General features: G+C 41.5%; 1 protein-coding gene across 14 annotated transcripts; it reads right to left on the reverse strand.

Annotated features, from left to right (window-relative positions):
- Nucleotides 1–383: 383 nt before the first annotated feature.
- LOC133798126 (uncharacterized) lies at nt 384–13,025 on the reverse strand. Of its 14 annotated transcripts, none has more exons than XR_009875780.1 (8): nt 12,661–13,025; nt 4,445–10,804; nt 3,651–3,758; nt 1,898–3,103; nt 1,485–1,822; nt 1,232–1,402; nt 1,049–1,153; nt 384–707 (listed from the first exon to the last, which is right to left on the reverse strand). XR_009875780.1 is itself a non-coding variant. In XM_062236329.1 (7 exons), exons 4-7 carry the CDS (start codon nt 1,805–1,807, stop codon nt 617–619), a joined length of 690 nt encoding a protein of 229 aa, XP_062092313.1. In that variant the 5' UTR covers nt 1,808–1,822; nt 1,898–2,472; nt 3,035–3,103; nt 12,661–13,025; the 3' UTR covers nt 384–616. The 14 variants fall into 14 exon arrangements, 5 of the variants coding, with proteins under 5 accessions (XP_062092313.1, XP_062092312.1, XP_062092310.1 ...); XR_009875782.1 differs by having other exon boundaries at nt 1,898–2,472; nt 3,035–3,103; nt 3,651–10,804; XR_009875781.1 differs by lacking the exon at nt 3,651–3,758.
- Between the last annotated feature and the right edge of the window lie 877 nt (nt 13,026–13,902).

The following is a 13,902-nucleotide window of genomic DNA, read 5'->3' on the forward strand; positions in this document are numbered from 1 at the left end:
GATTCCTTTAGGGGTTGCAGTCTATGATAGCCCACTACTACAAAATTGACGTGGGAAGATGGTTTTAAACCGTCGTATGGACTCTCATACGTCGGTTCTAATACCGTCATCTCATGCAATGTCATGCCATGTAAAGCACGAAACAACGGTTTAAATAAAAGTGTCATCTCCTGTCGTACATGAGACAATGATTCCTATACAAACATTGTCTTTTGTAGTACATAAGACGATAGTTTCTGTGCAAGCGTCATCCACTACAGTAAATGAGACGACAGTTCCTACTCAAGCGTTGTTCTCTTGCAATACATGAGATGACAATTTATGTGCAAGCATTATCCCTGCAATACATAAGATAACAGTTTTGTGGAAACCGACGTCCCATGTAGTATATGAAATTTTTTTCATTTCTCTATTTTCAACCACTATATTCATTCATAATTTCTTGTTTAATTACAACATAGTCCAGACAGGATCAACAGGCGGACAAAATCAATAGAACTCAATATGTTCCAAATCTAAAAATTACAAGATCAGAATATACACTTACAATAACTATGTAAGTGCTAACTAATAACTACAATTAGTATATTTTTTAATTCTGATTTCAAAAGCCACTCTAGCTATGACTCACCCGCTCAAGAAGCTTGGCTGCCCATTCATTTCGAGTTTCATTAATTTCACCAAGTGTATGTATTCTTCCCACCACACTACAAAACACAAAATAAAAAACTAAATCAGAAATTAAATTCAATAGAATTATAGTTCAATAATTATAAATACAATTAAATTACTAGTTAGCCATCACATGAGTGTCTCATTCAAGCAATAGTCCTTCATCATCCTTGTGATATAAAATCCGCACTCTACTGACGATGTTTGACGAGGGCAATTGACTATTTTCCACTTGTAATTTTTTTTCATTCTTTCATGTCTTTCGTTTAATGTGTGAAAAGACACTATATATACATCAATATGAAGACCATATTAATTTTTTATTTCCATATCAAATGACCATATTATATTCTAAAATAAGTTTCAAATATATTACCTGTTCATAAGGTTCTTCAAATCATTTGGAGGAGATTTTCTAAGTGGATCAAGATAGTAACATGTATGGTCATCTGGATCAATGATCACTAACATCCAGTGACGTCTGGATTTAAAACAAAGTTATTAAAACAAACATCATATGGTATAAGTAATATTAATATTAAATGAAAATTTTACTTACAAGAAATGGTATGGCATTAACCAAGTTTGACCCATCACTGTGTTATTGATACGCTCTGAGATAATTTCAGCCTGATTATCCATATTTGCCCCAATTCTCGATGACCACGATGGCTCAATGAAACTAAAAAAGTGTGATATCTCTCTATCGCACAACTCAGAATATATTATACTACATACATGAAAGTTAATGATATTATATTTATACTTAAAAAGAAACTAAATTATATAATGTTTATTAATTTAAAATTTACCTAATATAGAATGAAATGCAAGACGCGCCGATTTCTTCCATAAGTCCAAAGTGTATTATATCCTCATGTGAGATATATAAGGTATATTGTTCGCCCATAATATTGGTCTCCATAAGAATGTCAATCATGAATCCTGGTTCTACATACTTAACTGAACCCAGAAGTATCTTAAAAAACATGGGAAGTCTAGTGGGAACCTTGAAGATAATCGGCGACTTACAAGCCATACTTGATCCTACCACTTCTTGAGTAGTGGGAAGCTGTTGTGGAGGATGTTTTGGGTCTTGTGTTGTCAGACAAGCTGGTGAAATCCACTTTCTCATTAGTCACTTGGGTTCCTTCACAATAAACATAGAAAGGTTAGATAAAAAAATCACAAAATACATTCAATTTTCTATCAAAGCTTTTGTTACCTGTTAATGATCATAAGTAATGATCAGATGCGATGGCCAAGCAACATAACTATTGACCGCATGAACCACAAGAGTCATCTCATCCCCAAATGAAATAGGTAGTTTCGCACTCCCATCTAGACATTTATCAACAACCACGTGATAGTTACCAGGTGCTAAACTTTTCTCATGTACATTGCCTTTGGTAGCCACCACTCGTCCAAGAGCAACAACATCACCACTGTAACGCCCTACCTCCTTAAAGCCGTTACTAAGTGAGTTTGAATACGTGCTTTCATCTCGCTAATCGAGGTTTTAGATCAAACAGTGTAATTAAGCGATAAACAGAGAGGAAACCTTAGAAATATCAACTTCCATAGAAAATCATAAAAGGTTTACACTTGGGATCCCAAAATACAGTTTAGAAATGTTTACAACATAATAATTAAACTAGGTCGACTAGACGACAAAATCAAAGTTTATTTACAAGCATCTCCCAAAATCCTCTGGCCGTGGCGGCCAGGCTGGCCGAACATGTACACATCGCCTCACGCCTGCTGTACTCATGGTTGGTTGATCACCTCTGTACCCTTTACCTGCACCACAGAGCATTTGTGAGCCGAAGCCCAGCAAGAGAACCCACAAGCAGATAACATATGCATCACATATATTGAACATATAAACATGCCACCAATGGCTAAACATGTACGACCTAGCCATCCCAGGCATTTACCAAGCCCTGGGTCTGCGGACCATGCCGTGAGGATATCCCAGGTATCCTTCTGGGGACTCGCCCTGGCAACTCGCACTCCACGTGCTCAGCGCTGCTTCCGGCCCCTTTGCCGTTCTCGGCCTTGCACTCATTGTGCCCAACGCCGTTCTCGGCACTTCGCCGTTCTCGGTCTTTCGCCGTTCTCGGTCTACACCGTTCCCGGCCCAAGCCGACCATTCACATCATAATTCACAAAGCATAACAAGCATACATAGAGTTCTAACATAATCAGATAAAGGGCTACGCCCCACAGTTCTAACATATTGGGCTCGGCCCTGCATATTAATCCATTCAATCACACTGGGCTCAGCCCTGCATATCAGTTCATTTAAACACATTGGGCTCAGCCCTGCACACAAGCTCTATGGGAACAAGGGTTCTCTTACCTGAGTTCCGAGCTTTCTGAGCACCGATGTCCCGAGCACAGTCCTCACACTGGAGCCTCGTCGAAATCCCTAGTCACAACACATCACCAATATTCAGTCATCAAGTTCTAATCCAATGAATAACCTCAACCCATAACCCTAACCTCTGGGACCTTGAATTCTACCAATCCGAATGATAAAATCCATCCCGAGCCTTACCCTTTAAGTTCCCAAGTCAAAAATATCATTAAAATCCTCACTGACACTAAGGGCCGCGGCCCCACTCTCTAGAGCCGCGGCTAGCCTCAAAACAGAGGCTAGCTCTCCACTGTCCACCACGCGGGCCGCGGCGCGCATGCGGGCCACGGCACACCCCTCCTAGGGCCGCGGCAATAACAGTAAACCCAAATTTTCCATTAGTTTTTTCATCCTTTCTTCAAACCAATTTCCACCAAAATCAAGCTAAGACTCCTAGATATTCAACATAATTACTCCAGCACAGAAACAACATCAAAACCTCATCAAAGTGTGCTCCAAAGCTTAGTTAAAACACCCAAAGATTAAGCAAGCTTAACTACATGCAAACCTCTAAAACCAGCAGAAAATTAAAGACTAAACCTTAGTGTTTAGAGCTTACCTTGCTGAGCTTAGTCCCAGAATTTTGATCTTCAATCCCAAAGCTTCAAGCTCCTAAATCATCCCAGCTGAAATCCCCTTAATTCTAGCCAATTCTTTTGAGTTCCACCTTAGAGAATGTAAGAGAAAGGAGAGCAAAAGGCTAACTTCAGTTCTTGGAAGAGTATGGTCGGTTTCTCAAGGTTTCTAAACAATTCCACACATTTATTTGTTTTATATAACTTAAGTCTAAAGGTTACCTCAAGGCTCGGGGTACCGAAACGTCCCCGAGGGCAAAAATGGTAAATTCCCCAGATATTCCCGCCTAGACATTCTATCCTCAAATATATCTCCAAATATTTATTTCTATGTCCCGATAATCCCGTAACTCAACTAATACCCGAATTACCCCTCGACTCGCCCCGAGTCCGAATTTCAACCCCGTTGTGACTCCCTGGCCAACCGCTCCCCAGGACTGTCTCGGATCGTGCTGTACAGACATATCACACATATACCACATATATTTCATTTATCACATTCACGCCCCCAATACCCAGTCGGGGCCCACATGCACATTTAATTCACTAAACATGCACTATCATATATTCTCATTAATCCACCTATAACACATTAAAGCATAATAAATCACTTATTGCCCTCCAGGCACACTAATCAAGGCCTTAAGCCCGATTAGCAAATTCGGGTCGTTACAACCACCTTGCCCAATGTATAATTTGCACTTAACATCTTTCTACAATGATGTTATAGTTAGTATAAGTTAAATAATCATTTCTTAAACAATATAAGAGAATTTACCTTCAGTGGCTTAGGATGAATAGAAGGTGAAGGTGTAGGTGTCTCATACAAAGTACTAGTGTCAATCGATGCCTCAACTTTTGGAGTAGTGTCCATCAGTGCCTCAACTTCTGGAGCAGTGTCAATTGGTGCCTCAACTTCTATTGTATTGACTCTAGAATGGATACCAAAGCTAGACTGATTACCAAAGTTAGCTTGCATATGTGCCATCTTGGTTGCTTGGACAAGAACGATTCTTTCAACTTTTCAATCTCCTCCCTATGTCGCATGTTTGATTGTCGTTTGAACTCAATTTGTTTTTTCTACAAGCCTCTTAGACCCCCCCCCCCAACAGGCTTATGAAAGTAGTCTCTTTGTATGACACCTCGACTCTGGCCTCAAACTCGGCCGGGGTGCTCAGTGTGACGTGCTGCGTCATGGCACATCTCCAGGGGGCCATTTTGTATGTATGAGCATGCCTTGGTGCTTGATCATTAGTCAAGTCTTGCACCAAGTAACCTCAGGGGTAGGGAATGGCACTTTTGTAATTATGCATATGTCTCCCAGACAAAAATCATATATGTTCCTGGGAAGACTTCATTTGCTTAGAATGCTCCTTAGGGGGGGGTGACCTGGTGACTTAAGGAAGTACCATGGCCACCAGCAGATAGGGAATTAAGCTGTGTACTCCCTTGCCCTATCAAGGCCTTATATGAATAAAATGATGCTTTGCTATGTCCCTTTGTGTATGCATTCTTCATAGTCTATGTGTTGCTTGTTTGTTACCTTCGTTGGGCCATTGCGTGCCACTTGAATGTGTTGTTGTCTCTGATTGTGGTGTGGGATGTTGCCTCTGGATAGCTTGCCTCGTGTTTGCTCCCGCTTCATAATTGCCCTTACTTGTGTGAGACTTGTAACGTGGCTAACCATTGAGTTTGCTTGCCGCAGGTGTGAATTCTAGGCTGACTTGCTAGTGAAAAGTGCTAACAAGTGCCGCACGTTCCGCCCATTCGAGTATCGAAGTTGGCGGCCCGTGATAGTTGGTATCAGAGCTTAGTTTGAGAAAGCTTGGGGACCCTGCAGGATGGTGGGCAACACTCAACGGATTGAAGCGCTGGAGAGGCGCGTTGGAGAGCTTGATGGCCTGGACGAAAGAGTCAGGGATCTCAGATCTGCCAGGCTAGAACCAGAGACGACTAACGCACTAAACCGCGTGGCTGTGCTGGAGCGGGATACGACCAATCTGCTGGCCCGCATAACAGCAATCGAGAGGAGAGAAAACCTTTCAAGCACATCCCATAGTCCTCCAAGGGAGGAACGTATGGAGGCAATGGAACGAGCGATGAAGGACCTACAAGAATCATTTAATGACCTTGTAGAGAATTGCAGGGTGTCGGTTGAGGCAATTAAAGAGGAAATGTTGGAGATGAACACCAAGCTGAACCTCACCATGAGGGCAGTTGGGAGCCAGCCTGCAACTGGACCCATTGGCATGGAATATGGCAGAGTAAAAGTCCCGGAGCCGAGGCCCTATGGTGGGGCTAGAGACGCAAAGGACTTGGAGAACTTCCTTTTTGATATAGAGCATTACTTCCGAGCCGTGAGAGCTGAATCGGAAGATGGCAAGGTGGCCATGGCGACGATGTACTTGTCTGGGGATGCCAAAGTGTGGTGGAGGACAAAGTATGACGATATTCAGAACGGCAGATGCACCATAACAACTTGGGAAGATCTCAAGCGAGAGTTGAAGACGCAGTTTCTCCCCGAAAATGTTGCCTACATCGCTCGACGCCAGTTGAGAGAGCTGAAGCACACTGGCACAATCCGAGAATATGTTAAGAAATTCTCTGGATTGATGTTAGATATAAAAGACATGTTCCAAGTGGACAAACTCTTCGCGTTTTTAGAGGGTCTGAAGCCTTGGGCAAAGCAAGAGCTCGAGAGACAGAGAGTGGCTGACCTAGCCACTGCTCAGGCTGCTGCCGAACGATTAACTGATTACTCATCAGGGAACATTCAATCCAAGAAGACCAATCCGTCGACTAGTGGAAGTAATGCTGGGAGTAAAAAGTTTGGGAAGTCTTGGCAGAGCAAGAGCGGGGGAGGAGAGAAAAGGATTGTGGAGTCTAACGCTCCTAGCAAAGGTGGCAACCCCCAGTTCAAGAAGCCTCTTACATGTTGGATCTGTACCGGGCCTCATAAGTCAATAGATTGCCCTCACAAAGGCCAGATGAGTGCCCTTCAGGCGACATTTGCCCAAGCAGAACAAAACAACGCAGAGGAGGAGGAGGAGGAGTATACGCACATGGGTGCCCTCCGGATGCTGAATGCTCTCAAGAAACACGGTGCGAAAGTGAAGAAGACCCCCGGAAAGGGACTAATGTATGTGGATGCCGCCCTAAACGGTAAGATGGTCGGAAGTGTGATGATCGACACGGGCGCCACTCACAACTTCATTTCGGAGATCGAAGCTAAACGTTTGGGACTAAAATGGGAGAACGACCATGGCCGCATGAAAGCGGTTAACTCAGAAGCCTTGGCCACAACCGGCGTGGCTAAAAAGGTAAACATGAAGATTGGCTCGTGGGAGGGGCAGACTGACTTGGTGGTCGTGCGAATGGACGACTTTGAGGTGATCTTGGGTATGGACTTCCTTACGGAAAAGGGAGCAATTCCCATCCCAGCTACGGGAAGCTTACTCATAATGGGGGAGACACCTGCAGTGGTGCCTGCTAAAGTAGAGCAGCCCCCAGAAACCAAGCTGCTGTCAGCCTTGCAGTTGAAGAAGGGCGTGAGAAGACAAGAGCCCACGTATATTATCCTACCCACAATATACGAGGATACGGTGGATGAAGTCATCCCACCAGAAATTCGAATGGTCTTGAAGAAGTATGGGGATGTGATGCCGGACCAACTCCCCAAAGCCTTACCACCTAGAAGGGGGATTGATCACCAGATTGAGCTGGTGCCGGGAGCCAAACCACCTGCAAAGGCGGCCTATAGAATGGCGCCCCCCGAACTAGCAGAACTGAGGAAGCAGTTGAAGGATTTACTAGAGGCAGGCTTCATCAGGCCATCGAAGGCACCATATGGTGCACCCGTGCTGTTTCAGAAAAAGCACGACGGGAGCTTGAGACTATGTATTGATTATCGGGCTCTCAATAAGGTGACTGTGCGTAATACATACCCCATTCCCTTGATCGCCGACTTATTCGACCAGTTGAGTGGAGCGAAATTCTTTACGAAACTGGACTTAAGATTAGGCTACTATCAAGTGCGGATAGCAGAAGGGGATGAGCCGAAGACAACGTGCGTGACTCGATATGGGGCATACGAGTTCCGAGTCATGCCGTTTGGGTTGACAAATGCACCAGCCACATTCTGTACGTTGATGAACCAAGTTTTCCAAGAATACTTAGACAAGTTCGTGGTAGTCTACTTGGATGACATTGTGGTCTATAGCTCTACAATAGAAGAACATCAACGACACTTTTCTCAAGTGTTTCAGAAATTGAGAGAGAACCAACTCTATGTGAAGCGAGAGAAATGCTCCTTCGCACAAGAGAGAATCAAGTTCCTAGGCCACATAGTAGAACGTGGTCGGATCCACATGGATCTAGAGAAGGTGCGGGCCATTCAAGAATGGAAGAACCCCACAAATTTGAAAGAATTAAGCTCCTTCCTTGGTTTAGCCAACTATTATCGAAGATTTGTGGAGGGCTATTCAAGAAGGGCGGCACCCTTAACCGAGTTGTTGAAGAAGGGTGTAATTTGGACGTGGACCGATAAGTGCGTCGAAGCATTTAAGAGTCTGAAGGAAGCCATGATGCGAGATCCTGTCCTCGCCTTACCAGATGTTGGTAGGCCCTTTGAAGTGCAGACCAATGCGTCTGATTATGCTTTGGGAGGGGTGCTTGTACAAGAGGGCCACCCCGTAGCTTATGAAAGCCGCAAACTCACAGAGGCAGAGAGGCGGTATACTGCACAAGAGAAGGAGCTTCTCGCAGTAATTCATTGTCTACGAGTGTGGAGGCACTACTTGTTGGGGTCGAAGTTTGTGGTGAAAACAGATAATGCGGCGGTGAGTCATTTCCTCACCCAGCCAAAGCTTTCCCCTAAACAAGCACGATGGCAGGAGTTCATAGCAGAATTCGACTTTCACTTCGAACACAAGGCGGGCCGTCTAAACCAGGCAGCTGATGCCCTGAGTCGCAAAGCTGAGTTAGCGGCTCTAAAATTGCTAGCAAATATGTCAGCTAGCATGGTGACCACTCCCCTTCGGGAGCGCATTAAGGAGAACCTGGTGAAAGACCCGGTGGCGAAGACCATCATGAATCTCGCAAAAGAGGGGAAGACTCGCCAATTTTGGGTAGAGGACGATCTTTTGTGGGCCAAGGGTGGCCGCTTATATGTTCCAAAGACGGGAGATTTGCGGAGGACACTAATGAGTGAGTGTCACGACACCTTGTGGGCGGGTCATCCAGGGTGGCAGAGAACCCATGCCTTGTTGAAGCAGGGGTACTACTGGCCACAAATGCGCGATGATATCGTGGAGTATACCAAAACTTGTCTCACCTGCCCGCAAGACAAAGTGGAGAGACACAAGACGCCAGGGTTGTTAGAACCTTTGTTAGTCCCAAGCCGACCATGGGAGAGTGTGTCGCTTGACTTCATTACTAGTTTACCGAAGACGGGAGACTTGAGTGCGATCTTAGTGATCGTGGACAGATTTTCAAAGTATGCAACCTTCATACCGGTGTCAAAATATTGCTCGGTAGAAGAGACAGCGAGACTTTTCTTCAAGTATGTAGTTAAGTATTGGGGAGTACCCCAAAATATAGTTAGTGACCGTGATGGGAGATTCACAGGGACCTTTTGGTCGGAGTTATTCAACCTTTTGGGGTCACAACTAAATATTTCCTCGAGCTACCATCCTCAAACTGATGGACAAACTGAAAGATTCAATGGGATGCTAGAAGAGTATTTGCGGCACTTCGTCAGTGCTAACCAAAAGAATTGGCCGCAACTACTAGATGTAGCTCAATTTTGTTTCAACTCTCAGAAGAGTTCTTCATCGAACAAGAGCGCTTTTGAAGTTGTTAACGGTCAGCAACCGCTGTTACCCCACACAGTGGATGAGTATCGCGGAAGAAATCCGAGAGCCTTCAATTTCACAAAAGATTGGAAGAAAACAACCGAGATTGCCCGAGCCTACCTGGAGAAGGCATCAAAGAGAATGAAAAAATGGGCAGATCAGAAGAGACGACCGCTGGAGTTCAAAGCAGGCGACTTAGTGATGATCAAGCTGAGGCCCGAACAACTGAGATTCCGAGGGAATAAGGACATCAGACTCGTCCGCAAATACGAGGGTCCTGTTCCAGTCATCTCGAAAGTGGGCCTGACCTCCTACAAAGTCAGCTTACCAGAATGGATGAAGATACACCCGGTCTTGCACGTCAGCAACCTCAAACCGTATCACGAAGATCCAGAAGAGCCAGCGCGCAACCAGTCTACCAGAGAAGGAGTCAGCGTCAAGCCACGAAGCAGCAGACAACCTGAAGAAATCCTAGCAGAGAGGACCGTGGTCGTGGACAGAAAGAAGAAGAAAGAGTTTCTGGTGAAGTGGAAAGGGCTCGGAGATGAAGAAATTTGCTGGGAAAGGGCGGAGGACTTGCACAAGCATACGCAGAGGAATGAAGATCAGCATGGGGTAAGTTCGTCGAGGACGCCGAAGATTTAAGTGGGGGAGAGTGTGACGTGCTGCGTCATGGCACATCTCCAGGGGGCCATTTTGTATGTATGAGCATGCCTTGGTGCTTGATCATTAGTCAAGTCTTGCACCAAGTAACCTCAGGGGTAGGGAATGGCACTTTTGTAATTATGCATATGTCTCCCAGACAAAAATCATATATGTTCCTGGGAAGACTTCATTTGCTTAGAATGCTCCTTAGGGGGGGGGTGACCTGGTGACTTAAGGAAGTACCATGGCCACCAGCAGATAGGGAATTAAGCTGTGTACTCCCTTGCCCTATCAAGGCCTTATATGAATAAAATGATGCTTTGCTATGTCCCTTTGTGTATGCATTCTTCATAGTCTATGTGTTGCTTGTTTGTTACCTTCGTTGGGCCATTGCGTGCCACTTGAATGTGTTGTTGTCTCTGATTGTGGTGTGGGATGTTGCCTCTGGATAGCTTGCCTCGTGTTTGCTCCCGCTTCATAATTGCCCTTACTTGTGTGAGACTTGTAACGTGGCTAACCATTGAGTTTGCTTGCCGCAGGTGTGAATTCTAGGCTGACTTGCTAGTGAAAAGTGCTAACAAGTGCCGCACGTTCCGCCCATTCGAGTATCGAAGTTGGCGGCCCGTGACACTCAGCAATACCTAAAACATGTGTTAGGATGTCATTTGTTCCGATGAGCTTGTATTTCAATATTCAGAATTGGCAACCTAACAAGCTCTTTGTATTTCAAATTAGCTTGTTTGTTTGCAGAAGTTTTGAAACTCCACTTGGGATTCTTTGGATCATCAACCCCAGTATGTTTCACTATTTCAATTCTAGCAATAATAATAATAATAATAATAATAATAATAATATCTATGAGTAACACTGAATACATATACGGTACATGGAGGATTGTCATACGCATGCATGTATACATATAGATATAAACTAACAACATATCTTAAGAAGAAGTAATCAACTTTTTAACTGATTCTTTTCTTCGTAAAAGGACTTTAATGATGACTCAGTTTATTTAACTTCATTATATTTTTGTGCTATAATTGGTTAGTCTTACTTTGGCTTTCTATAACTCTAACTATATAATATTACCTTGATAATGAATCAAAATAATAAATAAAGAAAACCCAACAAAAAATGTGTTTAAATAATATAAAAAAGAGTTCCAAGTACCAAAGTGAGGAAGACAAACATCTATCGAAAAGTACATTCCCATTTGAAAATTAACAAATACGTACCTTAAACAAAATATTCAACGTAGAACAAGAACAAGTTTTTCACTTAAATTATATCTATAATATAACCCATTTATATATAAATACAAATATGTATACATAATAACTCCAAAAAAAAAGCTTTAAGCTTCTATAAAGGTACCTACATTTAATACTATACAATATTTTTAAGTCTAAGTGGAGAATACTAAGAATATCTATCTTTAATTGGTACTTTATGGTATAAAAGGGAAAGGCTAACTATTTTATCATTTAAGATAAATCAACTTATAGCTTGATTCAAACCCCATGTGTCAAAAGCATATTTACCTCTATATTCTTACAAAAAAAAAAAAGATGTAACAAATTAGCTAGTATGGCAAAACAAAAAAAGGAAAGGTGGTCCTTTCAATCGAGGAAAGTTTGCCTATTCTTAATAAAAGAAGATAAACTTTCGAAAGAGCTATTGTTAGACCAAAAGTTCTGACAATAAATTCTTCTTATATTTAAATCATTCAAGTATTGAACATAATTATAAAAACTTATAAAAGACACTCGCAAAAAAAATACTCCGAGCGGATCAAATTAGTCAAAATTCTCTAAAAAAAATATATATTTACAAAAATGTTGTAGCTTAAGTTGTAAGTATGGATCAAAAAGCAAGGTTCCTTAAATGATCTCATTGTAATCTACATTAGATGTTTTGGACCCAACTTATAGAATCTAATGTTATAACTAACTTTAGGTTGATTATTCGTTGGTTCTACATCTACCAGACTTCTATAGAAAGATAATTAGTAGACTATATACTTCACATTTAATCAAATGGTGCCTTTTGCCTACTAAATGCTTTGAAAGAGAATATGCTTCTATTCCAGTGAAATATGCATCTATTATATTTGAAATATAAAGTTGTGCCATTTTTGTATGTTTTCTCAGGTAGAATTTATCTTCCACAAATGTCCCTTTCCTTCAGTTGACTAATAACATATGTTAAATAAGAAATGAACCTTCGAACCCAAATTCAAAAAATCATATAAGCTAACAGCCAACATTCTCTTCTATAATTGCTAATGTGATAATTACCAAACACCTTAATTACATAAATTATACAACTAAAATGAATATTTTATAAACCCTTCTATTCTCAAAAATGAATCTTATTCACAAAATTGAATCATGATAATGGAACATCCCATTCAAAGAAACACATATTCAATCAAATCTTTAGTATTTAAACCAAAAAACTCAGTGCAGAGAAAGAAAGAAAAAAAAGAAAATACCCAAAGTCTTGTGGCTATCACTGTGAAGAAGAAAGAGAAGCAGGAACACGGCAGCGAGAAGAGCTTTACGCCGGAGATGGGTGGAGGGCAGCGATCGAACGGTCGGAGTGAGAGTTAGGCGCGAAGACGCCGGAGCTTTAGGCCGGAGATGGGCTGGACCACGAGCAGATTAGGGCTTGCCTGTATCCGAGGAAGGAGCCGTCGTCGCCGCCGTCACCTGGGTTGTCGTCGTACTCCCTAGTTGTCATAGATTCCTGGATTGCAGTTGTCGCCGGTAGCTGTTATAGCATAGGGTTGTGCTATCGACTTATGCAGAAGAGAAATGGTAAAACTGTACCCCTAATTCCCTAATTCTATTTTGAAGATACTGGGTCATTAGTTTTTTTATTTAATTTCTTTTTATATATTATATTTTATTAGCTTAAAGACATTATTGTTATAATTTAGAAGTAACGCACGTTAATAAAATAGTATATATAACTAATAGAAGTATGACATTTTTTTTATTAATTTTTATCTTAAAATTATTATTAATATAATATTTTTATCTTAAAAGTATTATTAATATAATAATTTTTTTATTATTTTTATCTTAAAAGTATTATTAATATAATATTTTTTTAATTATTTTTATCTTAAAAGTATTATTAATTTAATATTATTAAATAATTTAACAACTAATATTAAATAACTCTTTTAAATTTAAATTTGAATTATTAATTATTATTTCTTTTTTATAAATATATTTGCATAATATATTAAGTATATTTATTAATTCATATTAAAATATATAAAAATTTAATTAATGCAAAAAAAAAAATTGGGTTGCATTAAGACAACGTTTTTATTAGAACTGTCTTCTCGTGTTAAAGGTAGATACGTGACGACAGTCTCTATAGAACAATCATCTAATGTAATCTTCAGTTTGAATGGCACGACAGTTCTAGAGAGTCTGTCGTCCCATCTCTACTTTTAACATGAGACGACTATTCTGCTAAAAACGTCGTCTCATGTGCATCGTCTAAGTACAATTTTTTAGTAGTGGCCCGAGATGTTAGAATTATAACAGTACATGGAGTGATGGCATACGCTCAGGTAGTGAAAAGAGCCCCTACTACAGAGGGCACTGAGAACAAGATTTGGCATGATAGTACAGCCAGAAAGGATACTAGGAGAATGGAACCTCCCTTTACAGGATCTGGTATAGGCGGAGGCCCTAGTGGCCAGAAAGGGATGACCCCG

This window comes from Humulus lupulus, chromosome 8, assembly GCF_963169125.1.
Source record: "Humulus lupulus chromosome 8, drHumLupu1.1, whole genome shotgun sequence".
Taxonomy (NCBI): domain Eukaryota; kingdom Viridiplantae; phylum Streptophyta; class Magnoliopsida; order Rosales; family Cannabaceae; genus Humulus; species Humulus lupulus.